The sequence below is a fragment of the Lipomyces arxii genome, assembly GCF_038497795.1.
Source record: "Lipomyces arxii strain Phaff 12-163 unplaced genomic scaffold V1512scaffold_15, whole genome shotgun sequence".
NCBI classification, from domain to species: Eukaryota; Fungi; Ascomycota; class Lipomycetes; order Lipomycetales; family Lipomycetaceae; genus Lipomyces; species Lipomyces arxii.
Window position 1 is genome coordinate 134,929 of NW_027117714.1, and position 21,900 is coordinate 156,828.

Genomic DNA, 21,900 nt, shown 5'->3' on the forward strand with positions numbered 1-21,900 from the left:
AGCTATATGTTGATTGAACGTAAAAGAAAATACTCACCAGTTGAGTTACCGCTCGGCTATACACTGTGCCTGACTCCGCCTTTTGATAAAGGTATGCGTTCCAAGATATTTGTCATTAGTAAAAAAAACCAATTACAAGAAATAAGTCATATAGTTTACTAACATTGTATTTAAAATTATTAAATACTTTTTAAGCAAACAAGTATCGCTGTAAAACTTACTTTGCTGGTGCATTATGCATATCTATAAAGAGGTTTGCGGGGTCAGATAAAAAGCGGGGCACAACGAATTCTCCTGCAACAAACTTAAAATTTAGCGGCTTTAAGTATTTGTAACGCGTGATACACACACAGTAAGGCTGAGGCTGCTAATGCAGTGTGTTAAATTGGCAAAATCAATGTAAACATTGCGCACCAATTTACTAGAAAATGTTATTGGAACCCCGCATTCCCGAAATACTGGGGTATTTAACGGCATATCAAAAATATAGTTATGGCCGAGCGTCCGCTAGACTTTAGTTTTGCGAAATCAGCTTCTTGGTAAATTTTGAAGAATTTATTGTGAGCCCTTTTGTTTTTGCGCGAAATGTTCCTGAATCCAAAGTGGTATCAGTTCTTGCTCTCCTGCTTTGTTGCAGTTGGCTCTTTCAGTTACGGTTATGACAACGTATAATATGATTTTAGTTGTATCTTGAGTTCAATCTTAAGCTAACAGATATCAGGGTGTCATTGCTCAAGTAGTTGCGTCCGATGCATTCATTCATCGTTTTAACCCTTCTGACAACGAAACGTATGTATATGAATAAGCAATGAAAATCAAAAATCTAATACTGAAATAGCGGTGCCGTTGTATCTTTATTTACAGGCGGTGCATTTGCCGGTGCGGGTGTTGCTGGACTGATCAATGATCGTGTAGGAAGACGTGCTACCATGTTTGTGGCAACACTTGTTTTCATTTTAGGAGGTGCTCTGCAATGCGGTGCTCAGCATCTCAACTACATGTACGCGGGTCGCTTTTTTGCTGGTATGGGTGTTGGCTTGTTTTACATGGTAATTCCAATTTACCAGTCGGAAATTGCTCACCCGTCAATCCGTGGACGACTGTCAGCTTTGCAGCAAACGTTTCTTGGTATCGGTGGTCTTGTGTCGGGATGGATTGCATATGGATGCTATTCCAGCTTTGGTCCCAGAGACGAGCGACAGTTCCGTGTGCCACTGGGGCTTCAGATTGCGCCCCAACTATTTGTAGCTGCCTTTATTTTTACCCTTCCGGAGTCGCCACGTTGGCTTATCAAGAAAGGAAGAAATGAGGAAGGTCTCAAAGTTATGGCCAAATTGCACTGCAATGGCAACACTGAAGATCCTTTTGTGATGGTAGAATACGCTCTTATTCAGGAGGATGTTGAGAAAGAAAGAATTAACGCCAAAGTTCCATGGTACACTCTTATTTTTGGTACCAAGAGTAACTTTCGTCGTATTTTAATGGCGGTCTCTTTGCAAGCCAGTGTTCAGATGACAGGTGTTTCAACACTCGGTTACTTTGCTCCAGCAATTTATGCTCAAATGAAGCTGTCTACACTGCAGACTCTTCGACTCACTGCAATTGATTCCGTCATTAATTTGCTCGTTGCACAACCGCTATGCATTTTCTTGATCGATAGACTTGGCCGCCGATGGCCTATTATCTCCGCCCACTTCCTTCAGGGCTTGACCTATATTGCGGGTTGTATTACTATGGCCAAATACCCATTTGATCTTGAAATAACCCCCCGAAGTGCACAAATTGGATTTATTGCGTCTATGTGGATTTTCGGTTTTATATTTGCGGTTCCAGGAACAACGTCTTGGATTATTCCCGCCGAAATTTTTAACATCCAGATGAGATCGGTCGGAGTAGCCATTGCAACAATGTCTAGTTTTGCATTCAATACCATGATATCTCAAATCACTCCTATTGCTATGCAACGTCTGCGATACAGGTTTTGGTACTTGTTTATTATTTGCAATTTTACAAACGCAATTTACTTTTATTGCTTTTTGCCTGAAACTGGAAAAACTCCATTAGAAAAAATGGATGATCTTTGGGAAGATGCTCCGTTGTTTATCCCTAAGTGGAATCGCATTGATTACCTGAAGGAGTTGGAAGAAACGGCAGAAGATGTGGAGGAAAGTGGCATAATGAAATCAAAGATGGACACAGTTCACGCCGAAACTTTCTCTGCTCCCGGACCCAAGGCGGAGAAAGTGTAATTTGTTATAACTAAAGCGATTTTGGATAGTGAAATATTAAACTAACATTACAAAAATTAAGATGGTGAGTAGTAAACAAATTGCAGACAAGTCTAAATCAAATTTGTCTGTATGTATTAGTAAGCGCCCATGTAAGTGTATAGTCAGCACTAGGCTAAATAAAGTTGAAGAAGAAGAGGGGGGGGCCGAAGAGGTTGACCTCCGCGGGGCTTCTCCGCAACAACGGTCGTTCTCAGAGATTGTTAAAGTGGGAGAGATCACCTAACCCTATTACTTGCCGTTAGTATATTTCAGCTTAGCGCGAAATCAGTTCTGCCTATTGGATCCTGAGTTAATCAAGTGCGAAGCGGAAAACACTCCACATCAGGAAATGTAACAAAGCTGAGGGTTTTGAACTTATTTTAACGTCGGTTGTTTTGGCAGGCACAATCTTGTTCAGGCAGAAATGCCCCGCATCACACTTTAGGAGTCGACAAGGTATAATAAACCCTTCTCAATTCAAATGGATTTTCCTGACACTTAAAAGCCAACATATCTGGTTTTCAATACATCGCTTTTTGTCAAAGACTATTCAATTGCAATGGCAGAATCATCTCAAACATTTGTTAAGGTCTCGGCCTCTGAATCTTTCGTTAAAATTGATCCAGAGCGTATACTTGCGCCAATTGACGACAAAATCTACTCCGGATTTCTCGAACACATGGGCCGCTGTATTTATGGTGGAATTGTAGATTTTGATTGCCAAGTGAAGGGCTTGACAAACGAAAAGGGTTACCGACTTGACGTTGCCAAAGCTCTCAAGGACTTGAATATGCCTGTTGTTCGATATCCTGGAGGCAACTTTGTTTCATCTTATCATTGGATGGATGCTATCGGTCCCAAAGAGAATCGCCCTCGCCGTCCGGAGCTGGCTTGGCTAGGTGAGGAACCCAACACTTTTGGTACAGACGAGTTTATGGAATGGTGCGAGTTCATGGAAATTGAGCCTTATCTTTGCCTTAATATGGGAACGGGAACTTTGGATGAAGCCTTAGCATGGGTTGAGTACTGCAACTCCGACAAGAATACTTACTACGCCAATTTGCGTCGTAAGAATGGTCACGAAAAGCCCTACAATGTTAAGTATTGGAGTTTGGGCAATGAAGTTTGGGGTCCGTGGCAGGTTGGGCAGATGACTTCTGAGGATTATGGAAAGAAGGCGTTTCAATGGGCCAAAGCTCTTAAGCTTCTTGATCCCACGATTAAGCTTGTTGCATGTGGATGTACCGGCTTTGACAACTGGGATTACTATGTTACCCAAGCCCTCGTTTCTAAGGTTGACTACCATTCAATTCATCTCTACACCGCTCACGAGGACTATTATAAAAATGTCACCTCACCGGCTGCTGGCGAACGTGCTATTCAGATCACTGCCAAACTTATTGATCTGGCTAAAATTACTCAGAACGCGTTTGATGCCAATATCAAAATTTGCTTTGACGAGTGGAATGTTTGGGATCCCGTTCGCGGTAAGTAGAGGAAATTGAATTTTATATGGTTTTATTGACAGTCCTTAGCAAACGGCGAGTTTGGAGCTGAAGAGAAGTATACTCTTTCCGATGCTCTTGCAGTTGCATCATGGGGAAATCTGTTTATTAGACAGGCATCTGTTGTTGGAATGGCTAACATCGCTCAATGTGTCAACGTCATTGCGCCTGTAATGACTACAAAGACTGGGATGTTTTTGCAGACAATTTATCATTCTTTCCTTTTGTTCTGCAAATACATGCGTGGCGAAGCAATTAATGTCCATTTTGGCAGTCCTGTCTATACTGGCGATACAGATGGCTCTGCTGGAGATCTAAAATGGATCAAAAGTGTTGAACCTGTATTGACAATGCTTGATGTTTCAGCTGCAATCAAAGACGGTGTCATTTCTATTGCTGTGGTGAATCGATCGCTTGAGGAAGATCTTACGACGTCTTTCAGACTAGAGGGAAAGTACAAAGACTCAGTTGAGACCTATACTATTTACCACGACGACGTCATGGCGACAAATACCATTGATAAACCCGACGTTGTTGGAATCAAGGAGGAGAAGATCTCACTTGACAAGCTTTCTAGTTACACAGTTCTCAAACACAGTTTTGTGCTTATTAGAGTTACTATTGCATAAGATACGCGACTTTGTAAATTATTACCACTGATAGTCTGTTATCAAGTTGTGAATTACAAATAAAAATCTTTATCAAGCACCGCGCCCAAATTAGACATTTTCGCATTAGAGGCCGTCAACTTTGCTTTAGAGAAACTCTCTTTCTTCAAATTTTCAAATTTTTTGACTAATCAAATCAAACAGATCTGTATAGCAGCAAATATCAACTTGCAGGAAAGCCAACAATAATCGATGAATCTTCTACTGATGTACCCTAAACCGATGTGCTATGTTCTACCCCACAATCATGCTCTATATCAGTAATTACGTAAATTTCTGACAAATAAATCTTGATCCATTTCTATAGATTATAAACAATTCTTTCAACTACTTATAAAGCCTTGCCATCCGATCCCAAAAGTTTAATGCATCTCTCAGCCTCACCCATCCAGGCCTTGAAACTACCCTCCTGAAGTCCGATCATTTCCATTGTTCCCAGATTGGCTTTTAAGAAATCGATGTACGGATCATGCTGTGATTTGTTCAAGTTAAACTTGCGGATACCAAGCTCAACTGTCTTCCGGACCAGCTCGTCGTCGACGGGTGGTGTGACACCGTGCATAACAAGACGGACAGAATCAGGACTGAGCGACTTAATTTTAGCCAATCGATCAAGCTGCCAGAACTTCGTTGGGCCACCAGGAGGATAAGGTCCATGAACATTGCCAATAGAAGGTGCGAGAAAGTGCACCCCAGTACGGGCAATAAAGTCTGCAGCGAGTTCCGGCTCGGTATAAAGTGCTTCCATATCAACTACCGGTACACCATCTTCACCACCTTGAATTCTTCCCATCTCGGCCTCAATAGTAATACCCCGAGCCTTCGCAAGCTCCACAATGTGCCCAACAAATTTCACATTTTCTTCTGGATCTTGACTAGAAGCATCCACCATAATAGAATCAAATGGAAGCTCAAGAGCCTTGTAGACATCAGCTTCTAATGTACAATGATCAAGATGAAGCGACATTGGCACTTTAGCAGCATGAAGAGCTTCAGAAGCAAACTTGATAAATTCCGGTCCATGGAAATGCATTGACCAAGGGAAAATCTCAACAATAGCAGGAGCATTCAAGGTTTCAGCAGCCCGTATAGAGGCAAGAATTCCATCGGTGTTATAGCTTCAAAAATTTAATATTTTCATTTCTCCTGCTATAACTTAATTATTCTTACCAATTGAATGCTGCAACGGCATAGCCACCTTTTTCAGCAGCATCAAGGATCTGCCACGTACGGTTGTTGTGTGGGTACTTGTAAGGATATTCTTCAGTCTTGGTCATGATTGATGCTGTTCAAGAATCTGTTTTACATCGGCATTCTCAGAGACCATTTAAGTTGAATTAAATCCTCGAGTTGGCTTCTGTCGCTCGCTCACTTCCCCGAGCAACTCCAGTCATGTGGCCTAATTGGGATATTCCGACCACTTATTACCTGCGACCCCCCACCAACCCACAGCTTCACATCTGGGTCCAGACCTCATTATTCCTGCTTGGATATATTTCAGACCGGGTCGTACGGCAATCGGGCCGCGTACTGTCGGTCGCTCCACCGGTCTGACCCACTGTAAACTTTGTCTAACCCAAGCCGCAAATGCTATGTAATCACTTAGTCAGCCATATAGTGTTCACGCCTACAAAGCATCTTGCGAAGCCATGCAGCTCAAGTATCCTTCGTCTGTCTGTTTTTATGTCCACAGACTTATGACTTTCTAGTAATTCGGAAGCAGATTTGGTTATTCAATGTCAGCGGAGTTCTTCAAGCTGTTCGGGGAAGTATTTATATAACATTGCTAGTGTAGAGAATATAGAACAGGCAAATGTACAGCCATACCTCTGCATATTTATTGTGCGCTCCAAATTTGCATTTTCTTAACTGCTGTCAGTTACATAGATGTCCATACAATTATGAAGGTAATCTCGGCACTGAGCCTACTTGACTTGACTCACTTGGAAATGTTTTTTTTTTATATTGTCTACCAATGATCTGCAAGAACGAAGATGAATATGCAGGAAGATGCATGATGGAATCGAATGTCACTTAACACGTTTAATTAGCGTGTTCTCGGGTAATCCACAGCTTGCATAATCTGATATTATCAAAAAGTGACTAGTCGCAAACCATAAGAAATTTCAAGTTTTCCAGGCGAAGCAATAGGGATGAGGCAAATATTTTGTGACAGTTCAAAGCGCATCAGTCAGTGGCTTGCACTTATCTTCAAACGTATTCTTTAATTTCATGTGTTGTAGACATTCACTAAACCGACCATTTACGGTTAAGCATTCCGTGGGATAGTAAATAAGATATTTAAGAAATCTATATTGGGACATTGGTAACAAAGGCAATTAATGAATTGTCAGTTTGGCTGCAGTAGCTAAGCAGAGGGCTTAGCTTAGTCTTGGCCAATGCTTAAGCGCTGGCCATTTCTTGCTTTTTCACTGCACCAAGTGAACAAGAAGGCGGTCGGTGTCGCTTTGAGTATACAAGCTTATCAGGAATGTCTCAGATTGCATTAGCATTTAAGTGACTGTGGCACGGCGGCATAAGGAACAATGAAAGCTAACCTTGTTTCAAAGATACGAACCGCGACAGCTTTCTGCAGTTTCTCAAATTGAAAGCCTACAAAAAGTTTATAAACCAATTGATCGACAGTTTTCTACATTAGGCATTGAACTTTTATAAGCTTTGACGGTATGTACAGTTCCCCCCGAGTACCCAATGGTAGGACAAGTTTGTAAAACTTCTCAATCGTGTACTGACAACAGGTAATAATCATTGTTCTTTCCCAGAAATTTGTTGGTGAGAATATTTTGACATTTTTTGGTCATTGCTGTGCCTCCGATTTATGATCATGCTACGAATAGTAGCAGATCAATTTACTGGGCACAATTACTCCATATATGCTCCATCTAGACTAGTGAAGTACAAGTAACAGTACATTAATTTATGAAGTTGCAAAAACCATTACTATTTACACTTGCAATTTGATGATCCAGAATGATGCCAAAGAGAACGATTTAGTTAACAACAAGTATAGAGAAAAGAAAGTTTGATTCAAAATGAAAAAAGCTGTTTTAAATTCTTTGGAGGTACTTAATAAGAATGGCAAGCCATTTTAGTGAAAGTTAAATACAAGTGATTAGTGCTAAGTAAATTTTTTGCTATCACAAGAAAAGCTTCGTGCCATTTTAAACAAAATTTAAGCGTTAAGCTGTTGGGGCCAAGCTTTGTTATGTCGTTGGCCGAAAGCTCTAACTCTCTCCAGCAAAACTGATGAAATGGAGTACGAATTGGTGTTGAAAATTAATAGGTTCGCTCGTTTGTTCTTGTTGTATTCTCTAAATAAAGATAAAGAAATTAAGAGTAGGCCCGTTTGGAGTATCTGTGGCTCGTGCGTGTCACGTTGGTTTTAAAGTTTCGTATTCCTGTACGATTCTAACGGTTACTTGAGATCATAGCCTTCTAAAAGTTCCCACTCTTATCTATCAGGCTGAAGATGCATTAGGCTTATTCTTTTCCAGCTGTCTGTCACTATCTATCAAGCTACCCGAGGCTATTAAAACGTATATGCGTGATTTTGGTGCATCGGCGCTTGTATTGCATCTCTAGACAGATAAGGAAAGGGTTGGACGTCCAATATGCTGTGATTACAGCTGAAGAGCCAAATCTAGGTGTATAAAACAAAAAGTATATAAAGCTTGTCATTTCTTCCGTCAAAATGCCTAGCAGTCAAAATACGTTAGAACGTTTTAGCTGTAGTGTTCTGACGAGATGGCAATCTGGCCTTTTAATCGCAATGAAGTGACTATGGAGATGATCGCAGCAGATCCAACATGCGATCCTTATTATGATCCTCCAGACTGGAAGCCTTCTAAGTGGAGGGTAACTATGTCAGTCTTTTGGGAAGTTGTTCGCAAACCTCCGGGTGAGAGAAGGTTCGTGAACAAGCTTGATAGAGGTCTGCTTTTCTACTTGATTTTGAGCTACGCAATTAAAAGCTTGGATCAAAAGAACGTTAGCAATGCCTATGTGAGTGGCATGAAAGTAGACGTATGTGCCCCAATATTTTGAATGATGATCGCAATTGACAGGCCTAGCTTCAATTAAATGGTAATGAATACAATTACTTTACTACCCTGTTTAACTGTGGTTACTTGGTTGGATCTGTTCCTTCCCAAATGAGTTTGTCATTTGCTCGTCCGTCAATCATGATACCTGTGTGTGAATTAATTTGGACTGTTTTTGTTATGCTTCTGTGCCGAGCACGCTCAGCTAAATATATTTATGTATTCCGGTTTCTTCAAGGAATGGTTGAAAGCATTTGCTATCCTACTATGATGATGATCATTGGCTCATGGTACAAACCCGAAGAAATTGCTAAGAGAGTTATTATTTGGGATATGTCTTGGGCCATGGCTTCTATGTTTTCCGGCTATATCCAAGCTGCTGTCTATACAAACCTAAATGGTGTAGGAGGCTATGCTGGATGGCAATGGCTTTTTATTGTTGATGGCTGCATTTCTTTGCCTGTTGCATTAGTAGGATTCGTTTGCATTCCGGATTTCCCGACTACGACTCGTGCAATTTATTTTACCGAACGTGACAAACACTATGCAATTCGTCGAATGACTGAAGTTGGAAAAGCTGGTACCAAAAAAATGACGGTTAAACGTTTTCTGCGTATTTTTACCGGCTGGCGTTTTTGGGCTTTTATTACACCGTTTTCAGCTTACATTACAGGCGCTGGCGATTATTTCAACTTGTGGCTCGAAGACATTGGTTATGATGTACAGATGATTAACATTTTGCCTACTATTGGGAGCGCGGTTTCTATTGTCTCCGGATATCTTTTTGCTATTATCTCTGATTACACTCGGTGGAGATGGCAATTGTCAATGGCCTGTTTGCTACCATACATTTTTGGAAACTTAGTATTAGGAATTTGGGATGTTCCATTTGGACTGAAATTTGCTGCAAATATTATTCCAAACATTGGATCGTCATTTTTTTCACAGTTTATGGCTTGGATATCTGAAGTGTTTCAGGACGATACTGAGCTTCGAGGGTATTTGCCTGCAATTGGTAATACTATTTGGTACTGTAACTACGCTTGGTTCCCTGTCGTTGCTTTTCCTGCATCCAAGTCACCAAGATTTCCGTGGGGCTATTGGGCCGCTCTGGGTACGGCCATCATTAACTGTGTTACAATCTACACCTGTCATTTACTAGTGTTATGGGATGCGAAGAAGCGTGGATTGGTGAAAAACAAATACAATCTTTTTGTTACACGGGACAATTTGCATGACTATGCCAAGAAACCTTACCTTGTTCTTGATGGAGATGATGTAATAGAACTTGGCGATGATAGTCTCGCTGAAACGGATAGTATCGCTGAGAAGACAAAAGCTATTAATGAAACTGTTGTGGAGGTGGAGTCTGGTGATGATTACAAGCAAGATTAATTGATCTGCATTTGTAATCACAGCTTCTTGTTCAATATTTACAAAATAAATTGGACTTTTTAAGCTTGTACATGATTGAGTGATCATCGGAGCATCGACGCTTTTTCATTAATAAAAAACAATTATATAAACCTTAGATTTTGTTCTTCACCCTTACCCTTACCCCTGAACAAGCCCCTGAATCTTGAACGTTTATCTTATGTTTTCTACTACACGGAAACTCAAGCAGAGATTCTTTCTAAATTAAAATGCCGTTCCCGGATACAAACACAACTTACAAAGTTATGAAATTAGCGGAAGTTGGCAAATTTGCTGTTCCTGCCTTTAACTGGTACGACGTCTCTTGCACAAAAGGAGCGACTCTAATCGATCAATTAGTTACAACACTGATGCACTAATGGGAGCGATCAAAGCAGCCGAAAAACTCCGCTCACCTGCAATTATAGAGATTTTTCCGTGGTCTTTGCACTTTCAAGGGTCGGAGTTTGTAAAGTTTGCGTCTATGGCTTGTAAAGCGGCTACAGTACCAATTGCCCTCCATCTGGACCATTGTACCAATCATGATGATGTGTTTGCAGCATTAGAACTACCTTTCGACTCTATAATGGTTGACGCATCAACTGGCAATGACGTTAAAGCTGGTGCTGAGTTTGTGAAGAAAATCGTCGAGTTGGCTGCGACCAAAAATATTACTATTGAAGCGGAGATGGGAAGAATTGTTGGAGGCGAAGATGGTTTGCCCACCGTCGACATGGAAGCGATGTATACAGAACCCGATGATGCAAAGTGGTTTGTGGAAGCAACTGGTGTGCACTTTCTGGCACCTTCTTTTGGAAACGTTCACGGGCCTTACCCTCCTGGAGGACCCTTAAAGTATTGGCAAATGGATCGACTACTAGAAATTGGCAAAAGCTGTGGAGTTATGATGGTGTTACATGGCACCAATCCAATTTTACCAGAGCTTATTTCTGGCGTGATTGATAGTGGGGTGAGGAAAGTAAATTTGAATAAGAATTTGTACGTCAAATATCGAAAATTCTTGTCTGAGAACGCTTCAAGCCTTGAAATGACAAAACTGACAGAAGGAGGAATTGCAGCATTTCAGGAAGATGCCGAATGGGCAATTAAGCTGCTTAAAGCTGACGGGCGTGTTTGATTGCGAGATAAAAACACTGGATTATGTTGGTCCGGCAAGAAAACTAGTATATGGATTGTACAATGAAAGCCATAAATGCAAAATGTTCGCTCTATTAACTAGTTTATAACAAGGTGTATCCTCCGTCGATAACAATATCAGCCCCTGTGGTGTATGTAGAAGCATCCGATGCAAGATATAAGTATGCACCGACTAATTCCGACGGGTGAGCTTCCCGCCCAAGTGGTGTCAACTTTTTCCATTCTTTCTTCATTTCAACATCTGCAAATTTAGTGATCTCAGTAATTGTATAACCAGGAGATACTGAGTTTACTCGTGCAAACCCTGCCCATTCTACAGCCAAATTTTTGGAAAGTGCAGTTACAGCAGCTTTAGAGATGTTGTAAGCGGCTTGCCTTTGAGGAATGTTAACAATAAGAGCCGAGATAGAGGATGTAAAGATTAAAGACCCAAATCCTTGCATTTTAAAAATGCGACCAGCCGCTTTAGCAACATAGTAGTTTCCGTCGACGTTAACGTCCATAATTTCTTTCCAAGCTTTGTGATCTTCAGGGTCTATCAATGAACCACTAGTCCATGTGATTCCAGCGTTAGAGACGACAACGTCAAGCTTTCCAAATTCCTTAACGATTTCTCTCAATGTAGACTCAACAACTTCAGATTCACTAACAGGACATTTGAAAGCGCTAACTTTCACTCCAGCACTAGTAGCTAAGTTTTCGGCTGTTTTTATTGCTGATGGTGAAGAGTTGTAGCCCAAGGCAACATTGGCTCCAGCATATGCAAAAGTCTGAGCAATTGCATATCCGATCCCTGTTGAAGCACCGGTTACGAAAGCAACCTTCCCTTTTAAAGAAAACAATGAAAGCGGGTCAGTAGACATCTATACCTTGATAGTTTTTGCTTTTGAATGTTTCAATAAAGCAACGAGAATGAATATAAAGAACTGAGAAACACACCCGGGAATAAAGAATGAATTGCAGCCGCATAAGCCGCGGAGGAACAGAGGATGAATGAGATCTACCAATTTCAAGTCGACCAAGACAGGCAACGTAAGCGTGTTATGTCGTGTGCCGGGCATATGTCGAGAGCTTGAATAGGCGGGGAAGGATGAATCAAATAACCGATTGAGCCGCTGCATCGGGTTAGGAATAGCCATTCTATATGCAATGCAAAATACCCGCCAGTCGTCCGGGTAAACATTGAACTCAGCGAGTAAAGTCGAGTCGACATCGCATTAAAAAGAACTGATATATCTCATCGATGAATTCCTCAATTTTCCAAGTTCATTTTAAAGTCTAAACAGCAAACTTCGATTTGAAGCGTCATGACAGTCACTCAAAGGCCCAACATTGGAGTGTATACTAACCCAAAGCATGACCTATATGTTGCTTCAGCAGAGCCGGAATCGTTAATGCCTGGACCAGGTGAGGTGATTGTTCATGTCAGGGCAACCGGAATTTGCGGGTTAGTAAAAGAAAAACATTGAATTTTGAACGCATGTACTAGCAGTTACCAGATCAGACATCCACTTTCAAAAACATGGACAAATCGGACCTACTATGGTTGTTCGTGATGAGCATGTCCTAGGTCATGAATCTGCTGGCATTGTTATTGCTGTTCATGAAAATGTGACCACCTTGGTACCTGGAGATAGAGTTGCACTAGAGCCAGGTGTTCCATGTGGAAAGTGTCAAGAATGCCTGAACGGATACTATAATGGTTGCCCAGATGTTCAATTCAAGAGTACACCTCCGGTTCCGGGGTTTCTTCGTCGTTACGTTAATCATCCCGCAGAATGGTGCCACAAACTCGGAAGTTTGACGTTTGAAGAAGGGGCACTTCTTGAACCTATTTCTGTCGCATTATTTGGTGTTGAGACATCGGGAATTAAATTGGGAGATCCGGCAGTTGTGCTTGGAGCTGGGCCTATTGGCATTATTTCAGCACTATGTGCGCATGCCGCAGGTTGTACCCCTCTTGTAATTACTGATATAGACGATGGCAGACTTGACTTTGCAAAATCGCTGATCAAAGGATTACGTACTGTGAAAGTCGAACGTGGACAGAGCCCCGAAGAAATTGCTGTAAACATAATCGCTGCAGGCGGGGGAATCAGGCCCCGAGTTGCACTTGAGTGCACCGGAGTAGAATCGTCCTTGAGTGCTGCTATTTACTCACTACAGTTTCGGGGTGTGTGCCACTGTATTGGAGTGGGTGCTAGTACGCAAAACATACCCTTTATGATTTTGTCTGTGAACGAGATTGAATTGAAGTTTCAGTATCGATATGCCAATCAGTGGCCAAAGGCGATCAGACTTATGAATGCTGGCCTGTTGGATGGAGTACAAAAGCTTATCACTCATCGATTTGCTTTAGAAGATTCAATCAAAGCTTTTGCTACATCTGCTAATCCTGCGTCAGGAGCGGTGAAGGTCATGATTACAGACGAAGAAGATTAATTTCGTGTATAAGAGTAGATGGCGAGCTCTTGTATGTCCTCGATTTCCAGTACGGATTTGTCACTTTTCAATTACTCATGGCGTTTTTTTACAATTGCATTCACTGATGTATTGTTTTTTTAATCACAGCATAGTAGTATGCTGATTATGCATGTTAGTTTGTCGCAAAACAGAGCTAAGTAGATTAAGTTTAAATATTAAATGTTAATTACGCGCAGACGCATTGCGGGGTAAAGTTCCAATTTTGCCGGAGCGACAGCCCCGCGCTTAATTGGTGAACAATAATTAAGTTTCACGTGACCCATGTAATAGAGTTTGATTTAGTCTTAGCGGGCTAGACCTGGAGACTCCACCTTTCTTGTGCTCACTCGGTTTCGACATCTCCTTCTCAGTTTATCCTTCTTTATTTTGAACGCCTAAATCCACTGAATAGACTAACCACAATTTTACTTGCATATTAGGCTTAACTGTACCATTTTTTATATATCAGAAGAGCAAATGCTTTCAGAACCAGCTAGTTCATTGGGCCCTTTAGTGCCGCCTCCACCCCCACTTCCATCACAGTCAACAGTTGACGGAACCTCAATATCTGCTAGGCCAGGTAGCATAACAGCATCTATTTCTTCATCCTCGGCAAGGAGAAGAATATCGCGTGCTTGTGATCAATGTAATCAATTTCGAACACGATGCGATGGGAAATTACCATGCAAAAGATGCTCTGGTAAGTCGTTTTGTGAAAAAGTTTTACATTTTTTTTACTAATATCCAATTTTTTTTAGATCTTGTCATTCAATGCGAGTATGCAAGGCAGATGAAGAAAAGGGGAAAGGGCTCTCACAGATATGCATCGATTTCTTCAGCAAAGCGACAAGAAGAACGCGTCACCGCTTCCGCCAGTCCTGTAAATCAGACACATACTGGGATTCCATTGGAGTCACAAAGAATTTTGGCTTCTGAGAGTCCAGTTCTATCAGCACAATTGCATATTCACCAATCAATTCAGCAAGCTCCTCAGCAAATCCGTACGCACTCTCAATCTCAAGTTCAAAGCGAGAGTCAAAGTCAACACGGGACAACCCACTCTCACGTTTCCCATGTCTCTCCGGTTTCTTCTATGGGGTCCATTGACAGTAGTTCTGTGAGCGGTCCCATTGAAGACCGATTTAATCAAACGACATCGGAGTATATGAGGCAAATACAGGGAAAGGATCGCTATATGGATGGTCTTGATGATTTCATTGCTCCTGAAATTGCTCATATTTTCAATGGAAACGGCCTCTCAAAAACTGGTACTTCCGGAACGACGGCAAGCATATTTGTGCAAACTCCCGGGACTACCACGCCACGATGGTTGAATATTCGTTCACCGTTTCCTGCCTCACTGTCAGCATTATTTGCTACACCTATTTCTGGCAGTCCTCGTCCACCGGCTGATGATTCACAATCAGTTTATCCTGTATTGGCGCCTATACTACCATCTTTGGATTTCATATCTCCTTCTCTAGCAGCAGATTTACTAGAAGTTTATTTTACCAATACGATTTATGGAATCGGTCATTTCACTAGAAAATCGTCAATTTTAGCGATTGATCGTCCACCACGACAGTGCTCTCCAGCTTTGTTGTATTCATTTTTGTACATTGCGGCGCATGTATCAGATCACCCACACATGACGGCAACTCCCACCTCGCGAAACGAAATTATCGCACGACTTTTTGAACTGACAATATCGCATTTGCGACCCCTGATACATTCTCATCACACAGGTACTCTTGACGATGTTATGACTTACATTCACCTCGGTATTATCTCATCGGCCTCTGAGTTTAAAGGCTCTTCGCTGCGATGGTGGCATGCTGCATGGGGGCTAGCACGGGTTTTGAAGCTTAATGTGGAGACAGCGTCTACTTCGGTAAAAAGTGCCAGTACTATTTCTGAAGAGCTGAAAGAGGAAAAAAGAAGGGTGTGGTGGTTGTTGTTTCTTGTTGATCGCCATCTGGGTTTGTGCTATAACCGCCCGATTTCAGTACTCGAGCACGAATCAAGTACATTGTTTCGCCCATGCCGCGATGATATATGGCAGTCTGATGCTGAAATTTTACCTGCTGAACTAGATTCTTCTCGTGAACGCGGTCTTACATACCGTGTAACTGGACGTGATGTATGGGGATACTTTTTACCTCTGATGACATTGTTAGGGGGAATTGTTGATCTGCATCAACTCGAGACGAATAACACCTTGGCTTGTACGCGAGAGGTGCTGGAACCTATTCGTGTACGGTTACGTCAAAGACTGGATGATTTTATAAAAAGTGTTGACGACTATGAACGTATCACTCCAGAAGATAATGAGTCGTCAGGATCTTCTCCTGGCACAAGCACGCCAACTCAGCGAATGGCTCAACGAACTTGCTGGAAGGAGTACTGTCGATGCCTGATTCATGTTTTTCATATCTTGGTTTCTGGATATTGGGATCCGATTGATATGTTGTCACTGCCCCATACAATGGTGCTTGATCAGGATTTTGTTTCCGTCATACAGCATTCTCTTGATTTTGCGAAGTGCACAAAGCGCATTCTTGATCTTGACCAAGATTTGCGCATTATACCATTTTTTTTTGGAATTCATATGTTACAAGGAAGTTTCACATTGCTATACATTGTTGATGTTCTCGGTGACAAGGAAGTCAGAGTTGCATGTGAAACTATTGTTCGTGCTCATGAAGTCTGTATCGTCACTCTAAACACTGAATATCAACGAAATTTCAGGCAGATCATTAGAGGCGCGTTGCAAATGATTGACGCGTTAGAAGAACGAAAACGATACGCTGCTCATAGCAATAGAAGTATGTACGGAGCGAGTCCAACAGAAGAATCCATTATCGCAGAAATTGAAGATAGCAAACGCAGGCGCCGGGGTTTATTAAGCTTGTACCGATGGTGTAGGGGTGGTAATGGTCTTGCTGTTTAATGTTCCTTGTAGGGATTCGGTTTTAAGGCTCAGATTTTGACATGGAAAGAGTGGCGCAAAGTAGGCTAATGATTACAAAGTTGGGGCGTTAGAATGGATTTTTATGGAGCTTGCATTTAATTTCACTCTTTCACTAAGTAGTGTAAAAACACGCAGCTAGTCTAATTTAGATGATACCCATAATAGTCACATACTTGGTCTGTGTTAGTTTAGGGTAGATTGGTGTCTACCGGATACTAGTGGCCATCAAAATGTAATACTATATCAAATTCTACACGACAAATCAATCGCTACAATCGATATAGATGCCAGTTGTTACCAGTGAAACCCGCAATTTGACGTAAAATTTCACGAAAAACTCGACATCACACCTTAGAGTAAACTCATTTCTTCTTCAGTGGCATCAATATTTTCTTTACCCAAACTAAGCTGAACGCAATTATCCAGGAGTTTAAGCATTTCAGTCATCAAGTCCCATTTGCTCCCACTCAAAGAAGAAATAACCCACTTTAGCAGGCCAACGATCAATTGGGTGTGCTCCATACTTTCCAACTCTTCTGGACTAGCAGCACTATTCAAGCGTTTTAGGAACGCCTCGCCGCCCTCTGCTACTATAGTACACTCCAGATCTTTCCGGGACCATGAGCTTCTGGACTGAACTGTACACTGTAAAATATTTGACTCCGGACCTTTCCGACAGTAAACATAAGCCCAAAGAGTAAGCATACAACGTACAATCATTGCAGGCCTATGCACAAATACATCTTTCGAGATAAGATATCCGGATGGATGCGTCGAAGTACTATTGTCACCGGTAATAAAAACACGATGTAGAGCTTTTGCCGAATGAAATGCAGCAATAGATGCTCTGGGAGTTTTAGCCCATTCGAACATATGACGCTTGGATGCGAGATAATCATTTGCAGAAGTGGAACGTCCTAATACTTTGTTATCTCCACAAAATACGTGAAGGTCATAACGTGTAGAATTTATGCAAATGCTCGCCATATGATACATCATCCAAATCAATGGGCCGCTGGGCTCAGTGATAATGCATCTTTCGGATGTTCCGTGATTGATAAAGTCGTCTTTACAAAATTCGTATGCGCCGCAAATTGTAGATCTCCACGTATCTCGAAACGAGTCCCAACCAATCGATGAAACCTGTAAGGCTTGTTGTGACATCTGAATAGACAAAGAGATAAGGCCTCCAAACAGGACCTTACGTCCAAAACTGTCCACATCAACAGTCTGTTGATTGAGCATCCTTTTAAGTCCCAGTAAAAATGGATATGTTGCTGTGCTTCCTAGAAACTCGCGCTTGTCGTTTCCAGAATTCCATATTTCATCGCTACACGGAAGGGAAAGTCGGATCTCAAAAGGAAACATCAGTAAGCTATGTCCAAAAAGCAGTGAATGCGTGACGTCTATCAAAAATGCCATGAAAACGACTCGCTTAATAGATTCGGATTCGACCCACTTTAGCCAAGAAGAATTATTTGAAGTGTCGTTTAAATACCCAAGCGAAGCATCCTGTAGAATTGTACCTCTTCTAATTAACTGTAGAGTTGCTCCATGATGAATAAAAGCACGTTCATGGAAACCACGCGTAGACATCATTTTTTCATAAATTTCAAGAAGCAGCAAGCTTTGCAATATCCAAATTTTAGTAGGCGGATGAAATCCAGGAGATCTTAATATGATCCATCGTAGAGGCTCAGCAATTGCGACTGACAAATCGAAGTCACCGCTATAAGTGGACCCAATAAGCATAATAGATAGCAACAGTGGAAAAGGAGTATTGTCTGCATCAAACGATTTTTTATGAAGAATTGGGTATTGAAAATGGAATTTTTCCCAATATAATTCAATGTATATGAAAATGGTATCAAGAGAAAAATCACCCCGATCTTTAAGTGATGGTATAAAGTTTATCAACTCTAGATATCTGGCTTCAGACATGGCGCTGGAATGCTTAAATTGAGGCGGTGTTGATAATTGAGCCGTGTCTAGTAGTGGAAATTCTAGAAACGAGTTGATGTCTGCTGGCACAAAAAAATCACGATTTGCAGAGAGCATTGCATCAGAAAAGAGCCAATCGATAAAATCCGCAGATGAAGGCGAAGCATTGGAAACGATAGGAACTCTAGCCTTCTCTATATACGATACTTCCAACGGATCGTCATCGTTATTGCTCTCAAGAGTCGATGAATCGGGCAAGTTCATCTCCAAGCTAATAGAGCCATGACTCACATCAGAATTCGTCAAAGTCTCGCTGTGTGAAATGGGATGATGGACTTCATTTTGAATATTAACATCAATATGCTTTACAGCTGTCTGTTCGCTCTGTTGGAAGGCGCCATTGACAAGACCGTGATTCAAGCCAGGAAAAATTTGCAACTCTTCGGTTGCTCCATGAAGTGCTTCTTCTGGTGGACAAGAAACATGCGCGCTAGAATCAGTTTGAGTCTGCTTCAAAAAATCATTCTTGCGATGTCTGTCAACATGTCGTGCTCTAAGATCCTCTCTGACAAAAGATTTCTTACACGACGGCCAGATACAAGTAAATATCTGCTTTGGATAATCTGAAATATTTTAGTTACGCTGCAATGTAGTGTGCTAATGTACACACTCACGGTTAAGCTGGTGGCGTTCCAAATGTTCCAATCTCGTAAACGATTTTTGACAACCAGGAAAATTACATACAAACAACTTTTCCAGACCTCTTCTAGACTTTGCTTTTTTTCTTTGCTTAGCCTGACCAGCTGCAACGTCATGAATTTGATCGTCGATACCATTCGACACGTTGTAGCAAATAGAGCCATCAAAGTTAATAGCGTCTAAGCCATGCTTACTTTGCTTTTCCAATACGTTATCATTTCTTGGCTGGTGGATGCAATCCAGATCTGTCACGACCTTTGAGTGTCGGATCATACAGTTAAAGTAATCCGCAAAACAGTAGCAATGATAGCTGCTCTACTGTGAAACACAAAAAAAACCAAAAGCACAAAAAAGAAAATATCTGCCTAAGAGTCTATATGGTGCTTACATCCAATTTCACGATACACCCTGTGTAAAGCTATTATTAGGAGGAGCCTTACTTTGAAATATAATATAGTGCGGGGACAGACAACCCAAACCCAGAAATAAACATTTTTGTGGACCTTGAAGAACACGATGTGCATTTTGTCTTGCGGACGACAAAGATGTGTCAAAAAAATTAGCTAGAAATGACTCTTCATAGATTGAATTGGAGATTTAAAAGCTGGTTTGTGTGAGTATGATTGAGCTGGAAGACTAATACAAGACATTTTAAATGCATTATTCTCTACTTGAGATCCTATTTAAGGGCTGATTATGCTCAGATGAGGTTGAGCCAAATCAGTAAAGAAGCTTGCGCCTGCAACTTTGGTAGGAGCACCAGGCACAGTGACATTGCAATTTTTAATCCAACTACCTTCCTGCTTTAGCTTCTTCTCGACATAATTCACATAAAAATTAAGAGGACACGATTTTCCAGGGCCATTGTTACAGCTTGGAAGCGGATAAACTTGATCATTCAACATGATGCGGATGAATGTCGAGTTTTGTGGTTTAGAAGAGCCATGACGGATGCTAGGGTACGCCGATGCCAAACAATTTAACTTTTCGAACGCTATTGTTCCGCGCATGGTCACGTATCGTGAGCCATTCCAAATTCGTTTAGGGTCCATTTTTTTAGGGTCCATGAGCTTCTGAGCATCAAATACTCCGCTTGATGTAACGAGTTCGGTCAACTGTCCGTCATTGAGAAAAGATACCAACAGATTCGGAACTTTAAATGGGGAATCTGCGTTTACAGACGTACCAATAATGTTGGGTCCTTGTTGAAAGATGCTTAGAACGGCTTTCAGGAAGGGAGTCATCATTTTGTGGGGTAAATCAGTGCCCGGACCAACACCATAATAATATCTCAAATCGTTGGAATACTCGTACCATTCGTTCTCAAGGTCTTTGAAAATATCACAAAACCTGGATACGCGACCAGTGATCTGACTTTCAAAACCACAAAGATAAGGGATTTGATTGATGTCACTTAAAGTCAGAGTTAAGTTCCCTCTGATATACTTTTGGAGTCGTTTCTGGACCTTGGGCTGCCAAATTGCGTCCCACACTGGTTGAGCGGCACCGCCAGACGCGTCCACAAAGTTCGGGCACTGATCGGAAGGAGCCAACGAGTTTCCGATTGCCGACACAAAATCTCGAGAGGTGACCGAGACGACATGGCCGATTGATGTTGCGTTGGTACCAATAAAACCTCGGGCGAAGTTTTGTGCTGTTTGAAGGACTCGGGTGTAATTGTTTGCCCAGACATAAAATTCGTTACCTTCTTGATAAAGATCTGGGTATCTAGGTATGGTCAGATATGGAATGGCAAAATTGAGTCTCAGGCTACCTTGTTCGTAATTGATATGCCATATCCATCGCTTCTTTATATCCCGTTGGGCTTTCCATCGCAATCTGAATTTCGGGATGAGTCAGAACAGTTCTCCATTCAGGAAGAAAAGCAAGAGGACCGTGTGCAGTATATTCATAAAATGAAAACTGATTTTTCGAAGTTAGAGTTTGAAGCGAGTTAAAGAATTTTTATACTACTTACTCTAGATTCCATTTCTTTCCAGCCATTATAGGCTCCTTGATCTGGATAACGGGATCCATGTCTTGACATGTAGGCTGCTTGTTCTACGTAACAGTTTTCAGGAACGTCATTGGAAATGTCGAAAACGTTTGGGCCTTGAAACCATGGCCCATTAGCACCGAGAGACTGTAAAGCGTTTTTGGAATGAGCACCTTTCCAGAACACTATATCCTGATCAGGAGCAAGAAATCGAGGATCCTGACTTGATGAAGCAGCCGCAACCACTTTTAATAAAGTGAGACATAGCAATAATCGAACGACGGCCATTATTGGGAGTACAGATTAAGCTTCGCACTTTCTTTGTATTGCGATGTCAATGAAACACGTCAATTTTTATGGAAGAGGCGTTAGTTATATTCGCAAAAATGAAACTGATAAAGTCGATTCAATCAATGATTCGGTTTGATTTAGCCTCGGTCTAAGCTAAAGCTGTTCAATAGCTGGCAAACCAAACAGTAGCTTCCGCTTTTACAAATAACTGCCGCGAGCACGTGGATGTGCATTCGACTTATGTTGCAACTGAAGTGTTGAGAATAGAGTGAAATAGCCAGATTTTTATTACAAACCTTTTTTTTAATTTCCGTATAAAGATGTGGGACCTATACAAACTGTACATTTGATTTTGTCCGTCCAATAACCAGTACAAAATGCCCCACGCATTCAGGGGTACAACATGTAAACTTTAAATTCTCGCTGTTCACCAAATCTCTAACTATCGAGTTTGTAAGTATCAA

The 21,900-nt window shown here is 41.5% G+C and overlaps 10 protein-coding genes across 10 annotated transcripts; 6 read left to right on the plus strand and 4 right to left on the minus strand.

Moving 5' to 3' along the window:
* Window positions 1-262: 262 nt before the first annotated feature.
* Window positions 263-2,309, plus strand: V1512DRAFT_292407 (general substrate transporter). Its single transcript, XM_066918292.1, has 3 exons — window positions 263-666; window positions 722-789; window positions 839-2,309. Exons 1-3 carry the CDS (start codon window positions 586-588, stop codon window positions 2,247-2,249), a joined length of 1,560 nt encoding a protein of 519 aa, XP_066770278.1. The 5' UTR covers window positions 263-585; the 3' UTR covers window positions 2,250-2,309.
* A 338-nt stretch (window positions 2,310-2,647) lies between these two features.
* Window positions 2,648-4,536, plus strand: V1512DRAFT_47136 (glycoside hydrolase superfamily). Its single transcript, XM_066918404.1, has 3 exons — window positions 2,648-2,726; window positions 2,776-3,757; window positions 3,806-4,536. The coding sequence occupies exons 2-3, from the start codon at window positions 2,830-2,832 to the stop codon at window positions 4,402-4,404; spliced, it is 1,527 nt and encodes a 508-aa protein (XP_066770279.1). The 5' UTR covers window positions 2,648-2,726; window positions 2,776-2,829; the 3' UTR covers window positions 4,405-4,536.
* A 180-nt stretch (window positions 4,537-4,716) lies between these two features.
* On the minus strand, window positions 4,717-5,934 carry V1512DRAFT_265748 (ketose-bisphosphate aldolase). The gene is made up of 2 exons (XM_066916958.1): window positions 5,614-5,934; window positions 4,717-5,561 (listed from the first exon to the last, which is right to left on the minus strand). The coding sequence occupies exons 1-2, from the start codon at window positions 5,718-5,720 to the stop codon at window positions 4,775-4,777; spliced, it is 894 nt and encodes a 297-aa protein (XP_066770280.1). The 5' UTR covers window positions 5,721-5,934; the 3' UTR covers window positions 4,717-4,774.
* A 1,938-nt stretch (window positions 5,935-7,872) lies between these two features.
* V1512DRAFT_265750 (major facilitator superfamily domain-containing protein) lies at window positions 7,873-9,941 on the plus strand. Its single transcript, XM_066916959.1, has 2 exons — window positions 7,873-8,487; window positions 8,535-9,941. Exons 1-2 carry the CDS (start codon window positions 8,209-8,211, stop codon window positions 9,897-9,899), a joined length of 1,644 nt encoding a protein of 547 aa, XP_066770281.1. The 5' UTR covers window positions 7,873-8,208; the 3' UTR covers window positions 9,900-9,941.
* A 180-nt stretch (window positions 9,942-10,121) lies between these two features.
* Window positions 10,122-11,180, plus strand: V1512DRAFT_241640 (ketose-bisphosphate aldolase). The gene is made up of 2 exons (XM_066914265.1): window positions 10,122-10,230; window positions 10,278-11,180. The coding sequence occupies exons 1-2, from the start codon at window positions 10,148-10,150 to the stop codon at window positions 11,053-11,055; spliced, it is 861 nt and encodes a 286-aa protein (XP_066770282.1). The 5' UTR covers window positions 10,122-10,147; the 3' UTR covers window positions 11,056-11,180.
* V1512DRAFT_265754 (uncharacterized protein) lies at window positions 11,131-12,180 on the minus strand. The gene has a single exon (XM_066916960.1). The coding sequence runs from the start codon at window positions 11,936-11,938 to the stop codon at window positions 11,159-11,161; it is 780 nt and encodes a 259-aa protein (XP_066770283.1). The 5' UTR covers window positions 11,939-12,180; the 3' UTR covers window positions 11,131-11,158.
* V1512DRAFT_265755 (chaperonin 10-like protein) lies at window positions 12,177-13,736 on the plus strand. The gene is made up of 2 exons (XM_066916961.1): window positions 12,177-12,522; window positions 12,575-13,736. The coding sequence occupies exons 1-2, from the start codon at window positions 12,383-12,385 to the stop codon at window positions 13,515-13,517; spliced, it is 1,083 nt and encodes a 360-aa protein (XP_066770284.1). The 5' UTR covers window positions 12,177-12,382; the 3' UTR covers window positions 13,518-13,736.
* A 143-nt stretch (window positions 13,737-13,879) lies between these two features.
* On the plus strand, window positions 13,880-16,674 carry V1512DRAFT_47255 (fungal-specific transcription factor domain-containing protein). The gene is made up of 2 exons (XM_066918405.1): window positions 13,880-14,238; window positions 14,297-16,674. Exons 1-2 carry the CDS (start codon window positions 14,016-14,018, stop codon window positions 16,486-16,488), a joined length of 2,415 nt encoding a protein of 804 aa, XP_066770285.1. The 5' UTR covers window positions 13,880-14,015; the 3' UTR covers window positions 16,489-16,674.
* On the minus strand, window positions 16,587-19,578 carry V1512DRAFT_265761 (fungal-specific transcription factor domain-containing protein). The gene is made up of 2 exons (XM_066916962.1): window positions 19,125-19,578; window positions 16,587-19,073 (listed from the first exon to the last, which is right to left on the minus strand). Exons 1-2 carry the CDS (start codon window positions 19,420-19,422, stop codon window positions 16,861-16,863), a joined length of 2,511 nt encoding a protein of 836 aa, XP_066770286.1. The 5' UTR covers window positions 19,423-19,578; the 3' UTR covers window positions 16,587-16,860.
* A 103-nt stretch (window positions 19,579-19,681) lies between these two features.
* On the minus strand, window positions 19,682-21,433 carry V1512DRAFT_241653 (histidine phosphatase superfamily; the record flags this gene model as incomplete). Its single annotated transcript, XM_066914266.1, has 3 exons — window positions 19,682-20,877; window positions 20,924-21,072; window positions 21,128-21,433. 3 exons carry the CDS (start codon window positions 21,431-21,433, stop codon window positions 19,833-19,835), a joined length of 1,500 nt encoding a protein of 499 aa, XP_066770287.1. The 3' UTR covers window positions 19,682-19,832.
* Window positions 21,434-21,900: the final 467 nt, after the last annotated feature.

Excerpts from the sequence above, each read along its gene's own strand:
- V1512DRAFT_292407 (XM_066918292.1), top strand. The coding sequence starts at position 586 with ATGTTCCTGAATCCAAAGTGGTATCAGTTCTTGCTCTCCTGCTTTGTT. Across the intron at positions 667-721 it reads TCAGTTACGGTTATGACAAC|GGTGTCATTGCTCAAGTAGT; the intron begins GTATAATATGAT and ends AACAGATATCAG. Across the intron at positions 790-838 it reads AACCCTTCTGACAACGAAAC|CGGTGCCGTTGTATCTTTAT; the intron begins GTATGTATATGA and ends ATACTGAAATAG.
- V1512DRAFT_47136 (XM_066918404.1), top strand. The coding sequence starts at position 2,830 with ATGGCAGAATCATCTCAAACATTTGTTAAGGTCTCGGCCTCTGAATCT. Across the intron at positions 3,758-3,805 it reads TGTTTGGGATCCCGTTCGCG|CAAACGGCGAGTTTGGAGCT; the intron begins GTAAGTAGAGGA and ends GACAGTCCTTAG.
- V1512DRAFT_265748 (XM_066916958.1), bottom strand. The coding sequence starts at position 5,720 with ATGACCAAGACTGAAGAATATCCTTACAAGTACCCACACAACAACCGT. Across the intron at positions 5,562-5,613 it reads GCCGTTGCAGCATTCAATTG|CTATAACACCGATGGAATTC; the intron begins GTAAGAATAATT and ends AAATTTTTGAAG.
- V1512DRAFT_265750 (XM_066916959.1), top strand. The coding sequence starts at position 8,209 with ATGGCAATCTGGCCTTTTAATCGCAATGAAGTGACTATGGAGATGATC. Across the intron at positions 8,488-8,534 it reads TGAGTGGCATGAAAGTAGAC|CTTCAATTAAATGGTAATGA; the intron begins GTATGTGCCCCA and ends TGACAGGCCTAG.
- V1512DRAFT_241640 (XM_066914265.1), top strand. The coding sequence starts at position 10,148 with ATGCCGTTCCCGGATACAAACACAACTTACAAAGTTATGAAATTAGCG. Across the intron at positions 10,231-10,277 it reads GCTGTTCCTGCCTTTAACTG|TTACAACACTGATGCACTAA; the intron begins GTACGACGTCTC and ends TCGATCAATTAG.
- V1512DRAFT_265754 (XM_066916960.1), bottom strand. The coding sequence starts at position 11,938 with ATGTCTACTGACCCGCTTTCATTGTTTTCTTTAAAAGGGAAGGTTGCT.
- V1512DRAFT_265755 (XM_066916961.1), top strand. The coding sequence starts at position 12,383 with ATGACAGTCACTCAAAGGCCCAACATTGGAGTGTATACTAACCCAAAG. Across the intron at positions 12,523-12,574 it reads AGGGCAACCGGAATTTGCGG|ATCAGACATCCACTTTCAAA; the intron begins GTTAGTAAAAGA and ends AGCAGTTACCAG.
- V1512DRAFT_47255 (XM_066918405.1), top strand. The coding sequence starts at position 14,016 with ATGCTTTCAGAACCAGCTAGTTCATTGGGCCCTTTAGTGCCGCCTCCA. Across the intron at positions 14,239-14,296 it reads ACCATGCAAAAGATGCTCTG|ATCTTGTCATTCAATGCGAG; the intron begins GTAAGTCGTTTT and ends AATTTTTTTTAG.
- V1512DRAFT_265761 (XM_066916962.1), bottom strand. The coding sequence starts at position 19,422 with ATGATCCGACACTCAAAGGTCGTGACAGATCTGGATTGCATCCACCAG. Across the intron at positions 19,074-19,124 it reads GGAACGCCACCAGCTTAACC|ATTATCCAAAGCAGATATTT; the intron begins GTGAGTGTGTAC and ends AAAATATTTCAG.